General features: G+C 34.7%; 1 protein-coding gene across 4 annotated transcripts in view; it reads right to left on the bottom strand.

Annotated features, from left to right (window-relative positions):
- LOC123311621 (rho guanine nucleotide exchange factor 12) overlaps positions 1–17240 on the bottom strand; it is a 176615-nt gene that overhangs the window by 34670 nt on the left and 124705 nt on the right. For 3 of the 4 annotated variants that reach the window (XM_044895693.1, XM_044895680.1, XM_044895696.1), the window contains 3 exons: positions 5961–6048; positions 3041–3087; positions 149–235 (listed from right to left, as the gene is read on the bottom strand). In XM_044895693.1, the coding sequence (XP_044751628.1) occupies positions 149–235; positions 3041–3087; positions 5961–6048 (222 nt within the window). The remainder of the gene's footprint in view (positions 1–148; positions 236–3040; positions 3088–5960; positions 6049–17240) is intronic. The other variant, XM_044895689.1, reaches the window with a different exon arrangement.

Here is a 17240-nt window from a genome sequence, read left to right as displayed (position 1 = left end):
TCTGAAATATTCTAATTACGGCCAGTGAATTTTTACACAGATGGACAGCATCCCTTGCACAAGAGCAATTACGGATCATGGTTTACAGAGCATGTTGACCTCTGTTGGTTCAATTCAATAACGAATGAATTTTCAAAGGTTCACTTACTTGAACGATATGCTGGAGTTAGAATTGGAAGAACTACCAGAATCTGTCGTATTTGACAAAGCATTCTGTTCGATGTCATGGCTGCTACTGTAAAAAAAAGAAAATTATAATTATAAATAAATATAAAAATAATTATCAAGATTATTATCGATGCGGTACACTATACTATACACCTTTCGTGTGAGCAACACAATAAACAATAAAACATCCACAATTATAATATCAAAAACTGTATGCAGTGTTTGAGATAGAAAAAATTTCAACAATAGGTTCCTGTCACCAAATGAATCACTTTTTATTTGCCATCCTGCGAATTTTACTATTTTGATAATAGGCTCGATAGGCTCTTTAAATTTCCCCGTTGACTAAATTACTTGGTAATACTAATCTTGAACAAAAGCGTACTCCAAGTATTAAATTGGGTTTTTTTTATTATCCGGTAGAGCGCTTTCGGACATTCGACATCCTCAGTACCTCTATAATTTTGAAAAATCAATACAACAAGTTGTTTTGTTGAAATTCATCACTTACTTGTCAAATTAAACACGGAAGAACACAATTATTCGATACATCTACATCGATAATACATAAACTGAATACATCAAATATTTTTAAATTTCATTTTTCAATGTCTCCAATAAGGCTGACTTATTAAATATCCGTTCGGTGTTGCCTTTTATTGTATGCCATATTCCCCAACTGAAATAACTTTTTTTCTGCTATAGAAAATATGGCCTGCTCAATTCAGAAATCCATACAGTAATTATCACAAAAAAGTCTATTGCTATTTTGTTCATTTTATTCTTTCAAAATGTCCTACCCGCAAACCAGAAAACAAAGTACGTGTGGTTCCAACTGAAAAATTATTAAAGCTTCCTAGCCCGTGCTAGCATTTGATATATTCTGTCAATTATTTGCTTTTTTTCATCGAGGTGAGAGTTGTGTTGTTGCTTTGATGAAAGTCGAATGAGATCGATAACACGACCAACATCTTCCTATCGGTGTATCAACGTTAGAATGGTTTTTCCGTTGGCAATATTTGTTGATGTTTCTGTCGACGAGTGGTATGCCTCTGAATTATTTTTATAGTGCGGAAATGAAAGGAATATCAAATGTACAATGTTTGAAAAATTGTGTTTCAATCTTCAGAACGTCCTTCTTTTGATACACAGGTCGTGCTTGAACTTGTCATCAAGTTTAATTTTTCTTTGCAAAATCACGAATCGCGGATGTGATTAGGTCAATTTGAACTAAGCCGGCCTAGTGGATTCGGGGCTGAGACAGACAGATAGACCAAGAAAATACAGCAAAGAATGATAAGTTATTTCAAATTATCTTTTTTATAACTTTACCCATTGTCTATATTATGCCACTGCTGAAGAAACTAAGTTCTATCAGTGAGCTTGATCATGAAACATTCTACGTCATCGCCCTTCCCATCAGCTTTGTACCTACTGAATTGCACCTCTTTTGCTATATTTTCTAGAGATAGGCTTTGTGTCTAGCATTTGCTCATTTCAATGCAGCAAAAGCATATTGAATTGAATGTCACAGTAAGAGCACGGATACAGGTTCGTACTTACAGGAGGACTCATCTTAAAATGGTAATATTTTACCACCTAACCCAGCAGAATACGGAAATCAAAGAAAGTGTTTTATTTGACGAGGAGAGCTTACTGTTGAAACATCCAAAGAATTGAAGACTACAGTTTTATTGAAAATTAACCCACAAATTTCAAATCTTCGGTATTTACTATAATACTTCGCAGGAAAACGTCAATTTTTATTTTAAATAGAAGAACCTCTTATGAATATTTGAGGAGTTTGGTACCATCTTCGAGGGTGGAGGTTTTAGAGTTTTTCATTAGATCGCACCTTCAACTTTTTGTGCCAGAAATGTATAGACCCTTCCTTGCTGAGGATGATTTGCTCTTCAAAGGGTTTTTTTATCAACTCTTATAATGATGAAATGGTTAAGCTTACTGATTTAGCTTATTCATTTTTATGAGTATTTTGTGTTAAATAACTTCTTTTCATCGTCATTTGAAAACTTATCGAAAACATTAATTTTCGTTTGATGGAAGAACGTATGGATTACATGTTCATTTGTTTTTGTAATTGTGATTTTTATTTTAGATAATACGTCAATTACTTACTCTTCCAAAGTGTTTTCGCTTCAAAAACACCAACCACTACACTAATGTGTAGGTCATTGATCACAAAATACATAAACAAAAGTAAAAATTAGAAATCAATAAATTTAACTGTTTCATTCTTATAATAAAAGAGGGTTGTTAACAAAATCCCATTAATGTCAAAATCAATCTCACCAACAAACGGTCTATCTCCTGGCACAAGAAGTTAGGGTTGCCTTTTAAAAAACTCAACTACCGTCTGCCCTTCGAAGAGGGTACATGACAAACTTTTCAATTATAAATGAAAAGTAGCGTAATTTACCATGAAAATTTAACTGTTCGAGCATTTTTCTTCATAACAGCAAATACCGAAGATATGAATTTTGTTCGTCACTTTGTACTCACTCTGTATACATACAAGATGAAAGTAAAATTCAAACAGAACTAAACGCTTGGAAATTTTTTCGCAAATTAAAATATTGGAATATGCAAATGATTTAGTTCAATTTGCATCGTAATTCATAATCGCGAAGAACGGTATAAAGTCCTCAGAGAATCGATTGATAAGGAGAAAACAAAACCATATCTAAGTAATTATAAAATATGTGTTTGAAGTGAACATAAAACGATTAAATGTTTCGGATAAGATTAAAAATAATTTTTTCACCATTATTCACGCGATTTTATGGGTCTACACCTACATGAAACATACATGGTAGAAGGTAGATATCGAGTATGAGTAATCGAGTCCACTTACCTTGTGTTCTGTGAAGGATCACTTATATTCCTCCTCTGCTTTCGCTGCTGAAATGAAATATTACCGTTAATGAGTATTTCAAAAGACACAATCCATTCAGAATAAAACCTCAAACACATTCATTCATTCCTTCTTGATTGACTGTTAGTGATATTCTTTTTGCCTTCGAATCTAATAAATTATGTTCCCAATTATAAGCTTTAATGGGTCATAAACGAATAATTCTCAATTTATTATTGATATTATTAAATATCAAATTGGGGGATCGACGACCCATAAACCCTAAAAATCGACAGAATTCTTTTCTGAAGCACGAAAAAAGAACGTAACTATTAGCATTCAAAGGTAAAATTTGGTTCGTGGGATGGGGGTTGGGTGACACATTGTTTTAAGGGTAATTCGATTGCTTTTTCAAAATTGCCATACTTATGCCCTTTTTTGTTAGTACTTCCGAAAAAAAAAGAGAAGAATATTTACGATAGCATCAGTTTCAATGAACCATGATTATAAATTTTCGAATTATTAATATGTATTTCATTATTTTATAGATAAAAATATAATATTTTCAAATTCGGCCCTCACGTTTTGAAAAACTTCAATTTGAATTTCTCGGCATACTTGCGTGTGTTCTCTTTCTATGTAGACCAATAGTAGAATATGGACACCTACTATTCAGCAATTGCAGAAGACCTACCTTGAATAACATTGAAGTGGCAGAACGAAGCAGTCTTAGAACACTGAGTAAAATACGTCACCCAGAGAACCCACTACACAACCCACCTAATGCCTTACTTTATGAAAAAATGAAGATCGAACCCATTCTCGACAGATTTCAGGCCTTAGGAAAGAAATTTGTAAAAAATCCCAACAACCTTAGAATACTCCAGCCAGTTGTTCTACAGAGTCCCCAACAGGAACACAACAGAAAATACCCAATCAAAACTCTAATAGAGACAATTAAAGATTTCAAATGACAGCCATCGTCGGCTGTAGTTTATATGCATATAATACATGAATTTTTTTTTTTTTTTTTACTAAACAGTGTATAATTGTATTAAGATTCAGAATGAATTGTAATATACAATGAAATGTACCTAATACTGGCAGTAAGACGCAAGTCGTTAGCCATTTGCTATAGCAATAAATTTTCTCTCTCTCTCTCTTTCTATTCTTCTACATCTCGGAGCTGTATTTTATACACAACCAACCTAGTTTGTCCCCAGAGTAAAAAGCTAAAAGCGAGGCATAAAGTGTCAAGTCCGTGGAGCTTGGTAGCCATTCAATCGGCCCTCTTTTAGCAATCCATTTCTCTTGGAAATATGTAAGCTATTGATTGGTAGAAGAGAACCAATTGAATGGCCACCACGCTCCCCAGATGTGACTCCTTCAGATTTTTTCCTCTGTTATTCTGAACTACCGTACAGACCAGAAATGAAACTTTTTTTCGATATTTGAATGGTACAGTAGGTATATTTTTGTGTACTCTCATTGTAAACATCATTCTAAGTACAACGACACAATGTGACATTTGTCAATTTTCTACATATTATAATCAATTCACTTTCATGAAAGCACTCGGTTGGCCATGAAATAATTTTCTTAAGTTTTCTTAACTAACTAGAACAGTGAAAGGTTGGCGCTCATGAAACGTGGTTAATGTCATAACGACGTTGCTACAATTAATATAAGTGATTAAGTGATTGGAAAAGATAGAAGTGCTATCTAGACTTAAGGGCTGTTCATTCAAATAGTAACCCTGATATTCTAAAATTTACAATATATCAGACGGTAACGAATATATTCAATGTAAGTAAATTCATATTATTATATTATCTCAATCTAAACGACTTATATTTCAGCTGAATCTTTTCACAATCAAAAATATTCTGATTGAACACGATGACAAAAAAGAATTTTCTTCTATTGGGAAACTCAATAGGGTGGTAGGTGGTGGCTGTAACGGCAAATTTGGAATTATAATTTGAAAACTTATGCGGAAAAGAATTTGGAATATAACGACGAACGGGCATCACTTTCAAAATCAATGAGTTATAAATATAAAAGGACGAACGAAGGCTAAATTCTATGTGAACTTTGCATGTCCAAAGAAAATTACTTTCTTTGATGAAAATATCAGATTTGTGTTCTTTGATTCACCAAAATAGATTTTGTTTGTCGATGGACACATGAATCCGATTTTTTTGAATTTAACAACTGATGTAACGTCTTCAACCTTCAGCCAAATAAGATAACTGCATATTGCATGTTATGTGTCAATAATTTCATTTTATTTCCTATCAAAATGAATATATTAAAATCATGATCTTTCCATGCAAATAACTAGATTTGGAATTCCTTCATTCAGTTTGTATAAACATTAACTATGTTCATCACATATGAGTTCATTTATATTTTGAAGTACCTAAATTTACATCGCGACAAATATGTAATCACTGAGACTTTTACGTAGAACGGCAACATAGCGCTCATTTAAAATCAAAAAATGTTTCGACAAGAATCATAACCTCACATTTTCTTAGTATACAGTATGAAATTTGTCAAATTTCCAAGGCCAACCGAGTGCTTTCATAAAAGTGAATGGAGTATACAATGGGCATTACATATTTTGAAAGAATCATTTTCAGATATGACTGAAAATTAATTTTCAGTTCAGCATGAGATATTATTTGAATGGTTGATTTGTTAAAAATACATCCAAATCGTAAGAATAATTATCAAGATGGAATCGTCAAGCTGCTGAATAAATTGTATAACTGGTTAGTATTAATTCTATGGTCTATCAAACTACGGTACTGCAGCCATAGTAGCAGCCTCTATTTTTATTAACGATACGTATCTTATGATAGATAGTTGGACAATAAAGAAGAGTTTGCTATTCAACTGAGTTGGAGGAACTTACCTTTTCTGATTGTTCTTTTACGCTTTCGGACCTATTTATGTTAGTCGTATTCCTCTTCTTATGTCCACTCGATGGAAGACTGACGGAACTGAAATTGAAACATTGAATTAATATGATTTTTTCTCTGAAACCAACTGCTAAATTCATCTGATGGAAAACTTTCGATGTAGAAAACTTAAATTGAATTCTTATGATAAATTGAACATTAACAGAAATAAAAATTAATTGTAAACAAAAAAGTTATTGAATAGAATTCATGTGACCCATATTTCATAAAAATCCGTAAGAAACTGAATTAAGTTCCGAGTTTTTTTGTTTTTTGTTATCATAATAGATTCTTCAGTTCGGCATGGGTTTTGTTTTGTAGCAGATCAAAGACGAAATTTTAAACAAATATATAAGCTGGTCGAAAGGTATGCCAATAAATAAATGGCCAAATGAAAATTTTCTGGAAGGAAATGAACTTTCTTGGAATATATCGCAAAATTCATAAGCCACTTTCAACAGAATTTTTTCAATGAGAATAACACACCTTGAAGTAATTTAACCAATTTTTAATAAAGCAGTCATTATTCTCTCGAATATCTACAATTCCATTGAATTTCCCGAGAATAGAAGGGAGATGAAAAATTTATGTTTCTCCAATCGAAGTCAATACATATAATATTCTTCAATTTAACGATAACTCATAATTGGATGAATCAACTGTTTGATGATACTGCTTCCGCTACAATTAAAAATAGAATAAAACATCTGTTTCCGTTACATCACACTTGTCAGATTGAAGATAATGATTTCGAAAATAATAATTACTTTGCTGGCTTTATTTTCTATCGACTTCCAAAACAAAAGTCAAAATGATAAAATAGGTCGCATTTATTCTCTAAATAGTCAAATTGATAAAGACCTCGTTAAGAGCTATTGGAATAACAGACATTTTCAACAATTTTTCAAAAAGCTGGCCGAAATGATTTTTGTTTATTTTTTACGAGTAGGCAAGTAGTTAGCAGTGTAGTATATATAGTTTCTGGATTCATCTTTCGTTTTGAATCAGCCCGTATATTTTTACTGCATTTAGCAAATTATTGCAGGTTGACGTCCAAAGTTCTTGCCTTTTCAAGCAAAAAAAATTCGTTTCTAAAAGAAGCTTTGAAATTAAAGAGACAAAATGGATAATGAAACTGGCTCTCATTGATAGTTCGAATCTGGTGTAATCTCGGGTATAATAGAACACAAAGAATGTCAATTCTAGGTTGGGGAAAAAATAGTATAATAATAAAGATGAAGAAATTCGTAATTTCTTCTGAGTTTCGTTATACATATGTAGTATTAATTTCTTGAATCTATGTAGGGTATAATAAAACGAAAAAAACTTGATTAAACTATTTTTACTAGGATGAGGTATTTAATCCACTACACGTGTTTCCGAGCGTGTTTCCCTATCACAATTGCTTCTTCAGTTGGGTGAAGGTACTTACTGCACATCCTAGTGAAAATCATATTACAATTCAGTTTCTTTAGTTTTATTATAATTAAGCATACTGTTGCATGATTTTTCGTCATCAAGTATCCAAAAAAAACATCACTTAGGCTTATTTCATTCGATTGAACTTCTAGTTCAATACATTGAATCAAACTAGTTTTAACCCCAAAAATAAATTAAGAAACGAAACAGCCAAATTCCATCTTTCAATAAAACGAAGCAGCATATAAAACAAAATTTAATTGGGTGAGGTTATGTTATATCGAGATGAGATAAAAATGATAATGAGATCCTAATCTGAATCGAATTCATTTTCAGGATCAAATTCGGCAAAATAGGGTGCAGTTTCCTCAGTAGAATGTATTCAATTGAAAACGGTAAAGATACGACCTAGAAGCCAAAACAAAAAATGAATTCGATCAGCTGACGAGAGCACACCATGCGTGAACTTTGACGTAAGGACACCGTGAAACAATCGAACAGGAATTACCTCTGTTTCCTGAATATAGACATATTTCAGTCACACACGGTTTCCAACGAATTCACAATAAGAACACTAGCACAAAAGCACTCGAAACATTGTTCATTCTATTCTGATGGATATTCTCGTTTATCTCCATCATCACTATCTGATTTCTATAGTCTTCCGACAAGTCTGCCCGGTGGAACGTACAGCTGATAATACTCAAATATCATTAGATAATAACGATTGCAAATTTCTTCGATAAACTTATCCGATGTCGTGCCGTTTACGGTGTGCAAAGTGGTTAGTTTTGTTGTACCCTTGGAACTTTAAGTGTTTGAAGCGGGGTTGCCAAAGCTCAGTCCCCAATTTCGGTAGCTGAGATTTTCGGTAGATTGATGCTCTTCGAAGCGAATGAAGTGACTATAGGTACATATAGTGGTTTACCAAAAGAAATATTAAATTCAAAATTAAGAAAAGATACATTAGAAGAGGGCAGTATTTAGAAAATGAAATTTGATTGTTCAGCTTCCAACTCTACTCGGATTATATAAGTCAGTCAATAGCGTAACCTAATTCTATGAGATGATTAAAAAAACATTCATGTTATTCACAATTGAAAGAGCAAGATGATGAGGTCAATTGAATGGAATTTCATTGAATTATTTATTGATCGTACCACATGGCTTTCAACACAAATGTCAAGGGGAAACAGGTGCCATTTTTGACACTTCAGGGGGCATAGATAGCGTAAACTCAAAATAAATTACAACCTGCCAATAAATATTGAGAATACTTATGTTTTGCTATAAATTAGCTGAGTTCGATTGAAGTATTTGCACTGGAAACAAAAAAAAAACAAGGCGGAAAATCTCAAAATGATCTCACAAATAGAGCCAATATTGTTAAATCTGGAAATCTTGGGGGACATCTGATGGAACCTTTTCCGTAAACCCAAGATTCGACTTTCGAGTAAAGATTTTCTCGAAAAATCGACCGGTGAACGGAGTTTAATCGATCAATGATTCGCCAAGATATCCATAAGATAATTATGAAAAACTAAATTGAACATCAACAGAATATATTATATTGAGACGGACGTAATCTATTTTTCTAAAATTTTTTTCAATGCGCTGTCACTTCCGGTTCAGGCAGAAACTAATATCTTTCATTTATGGAGTACATGAATAGTTGCGAACTATATTACTACTGCCACCTAAAAAGAAAATTTTTAATTTTTTCTCAGAATCCAGAAAACTGACACAAATGAAATTTAGCAGATATTCTTTGTAAGCGGAAAGGTAACAAAAATTTGGTGGTGTTTCGAAGGGTAAAAAAGGACACCCCTAAAATTCGTTTCGCCGGAAACTTTTTTCCTTATTAATTATACCTTTGAAAGATTAATTTTTGATAGCCTAATTCATTTTGAACGAATAAGATCTCCTGTGTTTTTTGGCTGAAAGTAAAAAGAAAGAAAAATAGATACTTGGCGTGGGCCATCCCATCCAACAACATAATAAGAGAGTAGCACTTTTTGCTAAAATATTGTGTGATTTACCAAAGTTATTGAATACTTTCATTACCATAACTAACGCAAATTTAACACCTCCATCATGTAGATTCTACTCAATTACTGATGAAAAGACAAAATATACAGTGCGAAGTACGGAACGGTGAAATGTTCTCAACGCACCCTGCAACATCGTCGCGAACTTTTTTTGATCGCGTCGGTGTACGCGACGCGGTTCGCGGCGGTATTCGGAGCATGTCTGTACCCACCTATAGAATTGTCCAGTTTCATTTTTGTCAGCTTTCTGTTTTCTAAGGGCAAAATTACTTTTAGGATGTCATCTGTAAGGGGTATTCATCATATTATTCTCAAAAAAAAATTATATGAAAGACCCCACACTATTTTTTGACAAGGAATCGTCCTTTAAATTTGTTCGCAATTGTTCATTTACATCCAGGATATCATATATAGTCTCGTACTACTAATTTTAGTACCTAAATCGTTAGTAGAGTCATTATGCGGATGATGCCTGTTTTGGTTCGACTTTTCTATGGTTCCAGATCAGTTCAATACACTCGCACATTCATTCAGATTGAGTTCGCGCGAAGCTTCCCACAACCTTGATGTTCAACTACTTTGAACCAATTCTGAACAGTTCTGAATGCAAACCAAAACCATTGTGTTTTTGAAGGGGATCTGAGATTTTCACCAAATAAATCTTTTTTTCACAGATGATAGTTTGTTCTCGATTTTAAAATTATTTGCCGAAACTGGATTCAAGTGTGTTACTGCTCAGCAATGTTCTGAATCAGATGATAAAAGTAAAGATAAGAGTAATATTTTTCAAATCCGATCTTTTTGGCTCTTCGATCATAATTGATTATATTAGAGCCACAACTATGACAAATTGCCGTCTTTGGGGAAACAGATTTGTTGCTAATCCTTTAATTTCGAGGTTATACAGGGTGAGCGTTTGACTCGTACAAATATTTTAACAGTAAATTCTTGAGGTCAAAAGAATCACTTTTTTCCACAAACCACAAACATTTTTATCGAATGTAATTAATTTCGGAATATAGTTTTTCATTCATTTGATGAATCTTTTTCGAACACAAGATATCACTCACTCCTTTCATTTTTCTCATTATGATCATAACGTACCAAAAAATACCAAAAATTCGAAGAACCTAAATCTTGAAATTAAGTTGGACAAAAATGAATATTTGAACGTTTTGTGAAATAAAAGTATTCTTCATATATTCTCGTATGATGCGCCGTTTTCGTGTTATTTGTCATTCAAAAATTAAGAAGAATCAGTGAAATTTGAAAAATTGGGTAATTTGGCTGAATACAACTCTGTTCAAAAGATCCACCGATGTGTAGTATTGCCACAGATTCAACTAGTTTTTCTGAAGGTAATTCTGTTTTTTCAAGGGTGGCACAGCTCATTATCAAAACTTTAAATGGCTATATCTTCTTATCAGGGCCGAATCGGAAAAAGTGTTTTTTTTTTTGAGTTCAAGAATCTATTGCTAAAATATTTGTACGAGTCAAAGACTCACCCTGTATATCCAGGCTATTTAATTTTACTTCTATTCTTTGTAACCAATTTCAAATGTACACAAACTGTACCCATGCTATAAGGACAAATTTATATATGTTCTTAAACATTGACTAAACGTTCATCTCATCGTGGGAAATACTGAAAACTGACACCTTTACAAGGAAGCCGTATTCGGACATTTGCTAAAAGGATCTAAATTATGAAAACTTTATCACATTATAACGAGATAGAGTAATGTATTTTCAGGAGATTAAAATATATTTGAAACCAAAATATTCTCCGTTTCTCGATATAAATGGTCCAGTCTACTAACTTTCTATTTACAAAAATTGACAGCAGGGGGCGTATCGCTCTTTTGGAATTCCGAATTGGATTGCCACTCCGTCTTAAGATATTTGGACCATAAATACGAAAGATTATTTCAGAGGTCAGTAGAGTATCCGAGCTAAACAGCTCTTTAACACTATCTTCACTTATGGCCGTATACACCTTTTAATGAAACGAAGATTAAGCTCCCAAATGAAGTTCAAGCATAAAATCTATGAAAAAAGACGCAAATAACTTGTTAGTTCTAGATTCCAAACCCTCCTTATAATTATTGGTACAAAATACTGATATCCAGTAGATATTAAAAAAGCTGCCCATGAAATTGCGTGCGCCGGTATGTCCATATGGTGTTTCAAAGTTAGAACTAACAAATGGTTCTTTTTAAGTTTCTATAGGATTACACGCAGCTGTTTTTCAGTCTATATTCTCCATCTATTCCTAAATTAGGGGTTGTTCACTCGAAGAAAAAATCAACAAAGCACTTCCCCCGGAAATGATTCTCACATTTCAGATCCAATTATGTAGTGTAATTGGCTGAGTATTGATAAATGGGGAAATGACAATTTATCGATGAAAAATATAAGAATTGTTTTTTGTCAAACCATAATGATCGTGTGTAACCAACTATTTTCAGGTCTCGAAATATCTTGAGAATTCAACACTTCTCATATCTCGCTTTGATAGTTTCAATAGTGTAACTACACGACCCCCCACCCTCTGAAGGTGAGCATGATTTTGTCGATGATGGCATCTAAAGAGTGGACGCCAGAGGGGGTTCAGAGAGACAATCTAGAGTCGATTTCAGTAGATCTACCGTGGTTTCAGTAGCCGTGACATCCCTGCATTTTATTTAACTGTTCCCCAGATGGTAGGATACGCCTCTGAAGTTCCGGTCTGACCAAAATAGATGTTGGGATAAGGCAGGGACGTATTGGAAGATAACTGATTAGCGAAACTGATTTCCACAATAACTGTCTTTGAAATAGGCTATAATTAATTTTCCTGAAACTGGCATGATCTGAACAAAAGATTAATGATCTTTCTGTGAATTTCCGAACGTATTGTATCGAATCATCATCATTTAGTGTTTGTGATTGAATATCATAATATTGTTGTAAGATAAAACCCTTTCACTTCAAGCAAATCATCGATAAGGAGGATTCCTGACTTCACACTCACCGGTTTGGCTTCTTCTGAATCTCCTGTCTAATTTATTCTTCAAACAAAAAAAATTCCCCTCATTTTACCATACCCAATCGTTATTGTATACTCTGGTTCTGGTACCGATTGTCCATGTTTTATGAATGATATTTCATTTATAGTACAAATATATAGAAAACAATACCTTCCGAATACCGACTGCTCAGTGCATAAGAAGGAGACCGTATTTCGGTCGAACTGAGATAACAACAGTTGCTTGATGAAAATACTAGAATAACAACAGAGTTTTCAATAAATCACCCAACTAAGTCATTATTCATTGGGATAAGGCAAAGTGTATTTGCAGACCCCAATATTTTATTCAGACTAGCGGCATTCCCGACACTAATAAACAAGAACTTCGAATAATGCATATTTGATGAATGAACTCCTGATGAATAATTGATAACTAGTCTTCATTGAAACTGTACCTAATAACCTTTTTCAAGATTTTTTTTTAACTATTCGTCAGGTAGTATAAAAGATCATGAACTGAAATTGTGAAAAATTCTCTAATCTAAATAGAGGGGATTTCGAAAATTTTTTGTCTGCATATTTAGGTCTGAAATTCTATTCAATGACTTAAGTACAAATTTTGAAAACAAAATTTCTCACCGAAACAATTAAATTTACATTGGAGATGAAAGGAAAACAGTCGGTTTGAATCCTGAGTACGGAACTGCTCAGAGTTCCGAGAACTTCCTTTGTTTAGTCAGACTGAGGACCTCGCCTACCTGGAAAATCTCGGTATACGTATAATAACAAAACTCTTGCGAGCCAGGCAGAAAGGTAATCAAGTTACGGCAGAAAAAACCTGGAAGGAGCCCCGAAATGTACCGGAGATGGGGTCAATGAGAGCGGTGAAAATAAATTTGGCCGTACCTTCCTTTAATCTATTTAAAAGACGTCGCAGCGTACTGCGACTGTCTCAAAGTCACGCTACCCTTAAAACGAAATTGATTTTTGTTCGGGGGGGGTGACACGTGTTTCACAGTAGCAGCGTCACAATTGTTTGAATAGGATATCATCATTTTGAAGCTCCCATTTTATTCGATTTAGCCAATTTGGCGAGACAAAATTTCACGAAAACTCTGATAAACTGTGTTGAATATGGCAAAATATTGGTAGGTTTACCTAAACAGATGTTTGTAGTGACCGATATCTTATAAACTTATAAAGTATCAATAAAACAATTTCAAATATTTATATGCTCGTTTGAAAAACTGAAACAATTCTCTTGCTGTTTTTTGTTCCAATTCCAAAGAATTGTCGTTCCAATAATGCGAGCTATACGTAGAAAATGGCAGAAAAGTCAAAACATCAGTCTTTGCTGGAAGGAGGCGCATGAGAATTTTTCAAAACGTCGTCCCGGTCTCGTTTAAAACTCCATCCCCAGTTTGGAACATTTAGCGCTACACTTTACTGACGAGAGACAATGATCCCGAAACCGATCTACAGTTGCGTTCGGATGTTTCGAGTTCTCTGGGATTCCCTACGCTGGTTCATAAGTAGCTCGCATTATTGGAACGATAACTTGAAATTGTTGTTTCAGTTTGTAATTTCCGACGTGCAGGGTTGGCACTTGAAGTACTGTGTATTCTATTTTCAATGTATTTCCCGAACGAATGTGGTCTTGCGAGCGAACCCTCTCAACTAGCCTGCGGTCAGTGCGGTCGCTTGACCAATTGCTTCACATTAGATGGTAGTTAAATTTGGGAGCCATGAATTGGAGTAGGAGTCTGCAGAAAAAGCGAAGTGTTTGCGGGACGGGTGGCGCATCGTGATAAGAATTCCTCAAAACGTCGCCCTGGTTTCGCTCCATCCTACGTTTGGAATATTCAACGCTACACTGTACTGACGAGGAACAATGATCCCGAAATCGGTCTACAGTTGCGTTTTGATGTTTCGAGTTCTCTGGGATTTCCCTACGCTCGTTCATGACTAGTCTATTCTTATACGGATGGTGAGTAGGGGTCGAGAAATGGCTGACATACGACAACTCTCTGCCAAAACCAACGTGATCAAAGCACGGTGAAATAGTTCAAACGGTGGCCAAAACAGGACTAACGTCCAAAAAGGTTCTTCTATGTAGAAAATGGCAGAAAAGTCAAAACATCAGTCTTTGCTGGACAGGTGGCGCATGAGAATTTTTCAAAACGTCGTCCCGGTCTCGTTTAAAACTCCATCCCCAATTTGGAACATTTAGCGCTACACTGTACTGACGAGGGACAATGATCCCGAAATCGGTCTACAGTTGCGTTTTGATGTTTCGAGTTCTCTGGGATTTCCCTACGCTCGTTCATGACTAGTCTATTCTTATACGGATGGTGAGTAGGGGTCGAGAAATGGCTGACATACGACAACACTCTGCCAAAACCAACGTGATCAAAGCACGGTGAAGCAGCTCAAACGGTGGCCAAAACAGGACTAACGTCCAAAAAGGTTCTTCTGTGAATTTGGTGGAATCATGAGTTGCTTCCATTTGGCCACACGCTGAAATTAGATCTCTACTGTCAACGATTGGAAACCAGCTATTGACCAGAAACTGCCAGATTGGCTCACAGGAAAGGTGTTGTTTTCAATCATGCTAACGCCAGACCACACACGTCTATAGTAACTCGCCAGAAAACCCAGGAAATTTTAACATATACAGTCCGGAACTGATACCAAGCCATTACCATGTTTTTCTTGCATTGCAAAATTAGTGAAATTGGCATCAAGAGAAGATTTTGAAAATTGATGAGAGGAGTTTTTCAAGGTTTTTATAAGAGAAGCATTATAAAGATACCTTCAAAATGGCAACAGAATATTTCGACGTAAATCGCACAATAAACATGTCGAATAACGTTTTGAAAATCACAAAAACTAATAAATTTCTTTTTCTCCATCCCATTATTTACTTTATACGTTTAAATTTGGGGGTGGTTTAATACGTATACAGGGTGAGTCGGGAGGAACGGACAAAACTCCAGCTGTGTATTATACACGTAAAAATAATTTCGAAAAACCCATATGTTCTATTACGATTCTCATTTGTTTTCAAAATATAGGGTAATTCAAATGTTTTAAATAGTTTACCCCCTCTTATCACGAATGCTGTAGTTATCTATTGTTTGGTCCGTTTTGTTGTTCTAACATTTGTTAGTGTCAGTGTGTTTGACGCAATAATACTCACAACTCTCATGTATGGTCAGACGAAAATTCACACGCAGCAGTCGAAACTAACATCAAGGGATGCTATTCTCGAGCATTCGCAATATATGCGATCGTACGCATCGAAAAACGTTGTTATGTTTTTAACAGCAAATAGCAGAGTTTTCCAGATTTCCACCAAAGAATTGTGTTTAGCCCATATGAAAGCACACAATGCTTTGGTGAGCTTTGGTGAGTTTTCCAGAGTTTCACCAGAGCATTGTGTTTAGCCCATATGAAAGCACACAATGCTTTGGTGAAACTCTGGAAAACTCTGCTATTTGCAGTTAAAAACATCACAACGTTTTTCGATGCGTACGATCGCATATAATGCGAATGCTCGAGAATAGCAGCCCAGCACAAGTTTTCGGTTAACGTGTGGTGTGGTACGGTCGATGGTTATTTAATTGACCCGCATATTTTAGAAAATTGTCTTACAGGAGAGAACTACTTATTTTTCTTGCGAAATGAATTAAAAGCATTATTAAGAGGAAGTTCCTCTAAACATCAGAATGCAAATGTATTATCAGCACCATGGAGCATATTTCACTCGTAAGGTTAAGCAATATTTGGACGAAGAGTTTCCAGGACTATGGATTAGTCGCGGTGGTCCTATTAGTTGACCTCCAAGATCTCCAGACCTCACACCACTGAACTATTGTTTGTGGGGCTGGCTTAAAAATGAAGTGTACAAAGTGAAAATCCACACTCGAGAGGTTCTAATACGACGCATTAGAAATGCTTGTCAAAGAAAGACACGAATCGCTTGAAAAAGCAACAAGAGCCCGTCGCAGACGAAGTAGAATGTGTTAAGAGGTTAATGGCGGTTCTTGAACATTTGTTGAAACAGCGCTATGATTGAAATCATTTTAATGTAGGAAATTTTGTTTGTTTGTAATTACGCTACATTTTGAAAACAAATGAGAATCGTATAAGTTTCATCATATGAGTTTTTTGAAACTATTTTTAGGTGTATAAAACACATCTGGAGTTTGGTCCGTTCCTCCCGACTCACTCTGTATATCCGACCAAATCGAATGGTTCCTCCACCGAAGCCTAGAATATATTGGGAAGAATTCATGGACAATTCTAGATCACTTGAAATTTTTAGTCTGGCATTTGGGAAATACAAAGAGAAAATGGAAGAATCCAATTTGCATATTATAAACACGAAAAATTTAATGGATGTTTGTAAGTCTGTCACGCAGAAACTACTGGATAAATTTTAATTAAACTTAACGCTAATACAGCTCAAGCCTCAGAATAGGATATAGGTTACATTAAGATATAATGTAATCCGAAACGATTACATATATATGAGATGACAAAAAATATCGATTTTTTTATAAACAAGTCGTGAATGAAGATAAGGAGATAGAAGGAAATGATAAAGTACAATTTTTTGGAGCTCAAAAATTTCGCGATGGCATGTATTTAACTACTGAGGAAACTCCACGATAAACAATTTTAACATCAGTTGAAGAGGGCTTTCGACTGGCATGGAATGGATCAATATGAAAAGGAATATGACCCTTATCTGC

Source organism: Coccinella septempunctata, chromosome 1, assembly GCF_907165205.1.
Source record: "Coccinella septempunctata chromosome 1, icCocSept1.1, whole genome shotgun sequence".
NCBI classification, from domain to species: Eukaryota; Metazoa; Arthropoda; class Insecta; order Coleoptera; family Coccinellidae; genus Coccinella; species Coccinella septempunctata.
Note: the sequence above shows the minus strand (reverse complement) of the source record. Positions and strands in the feature narration are given on the sequence as shown.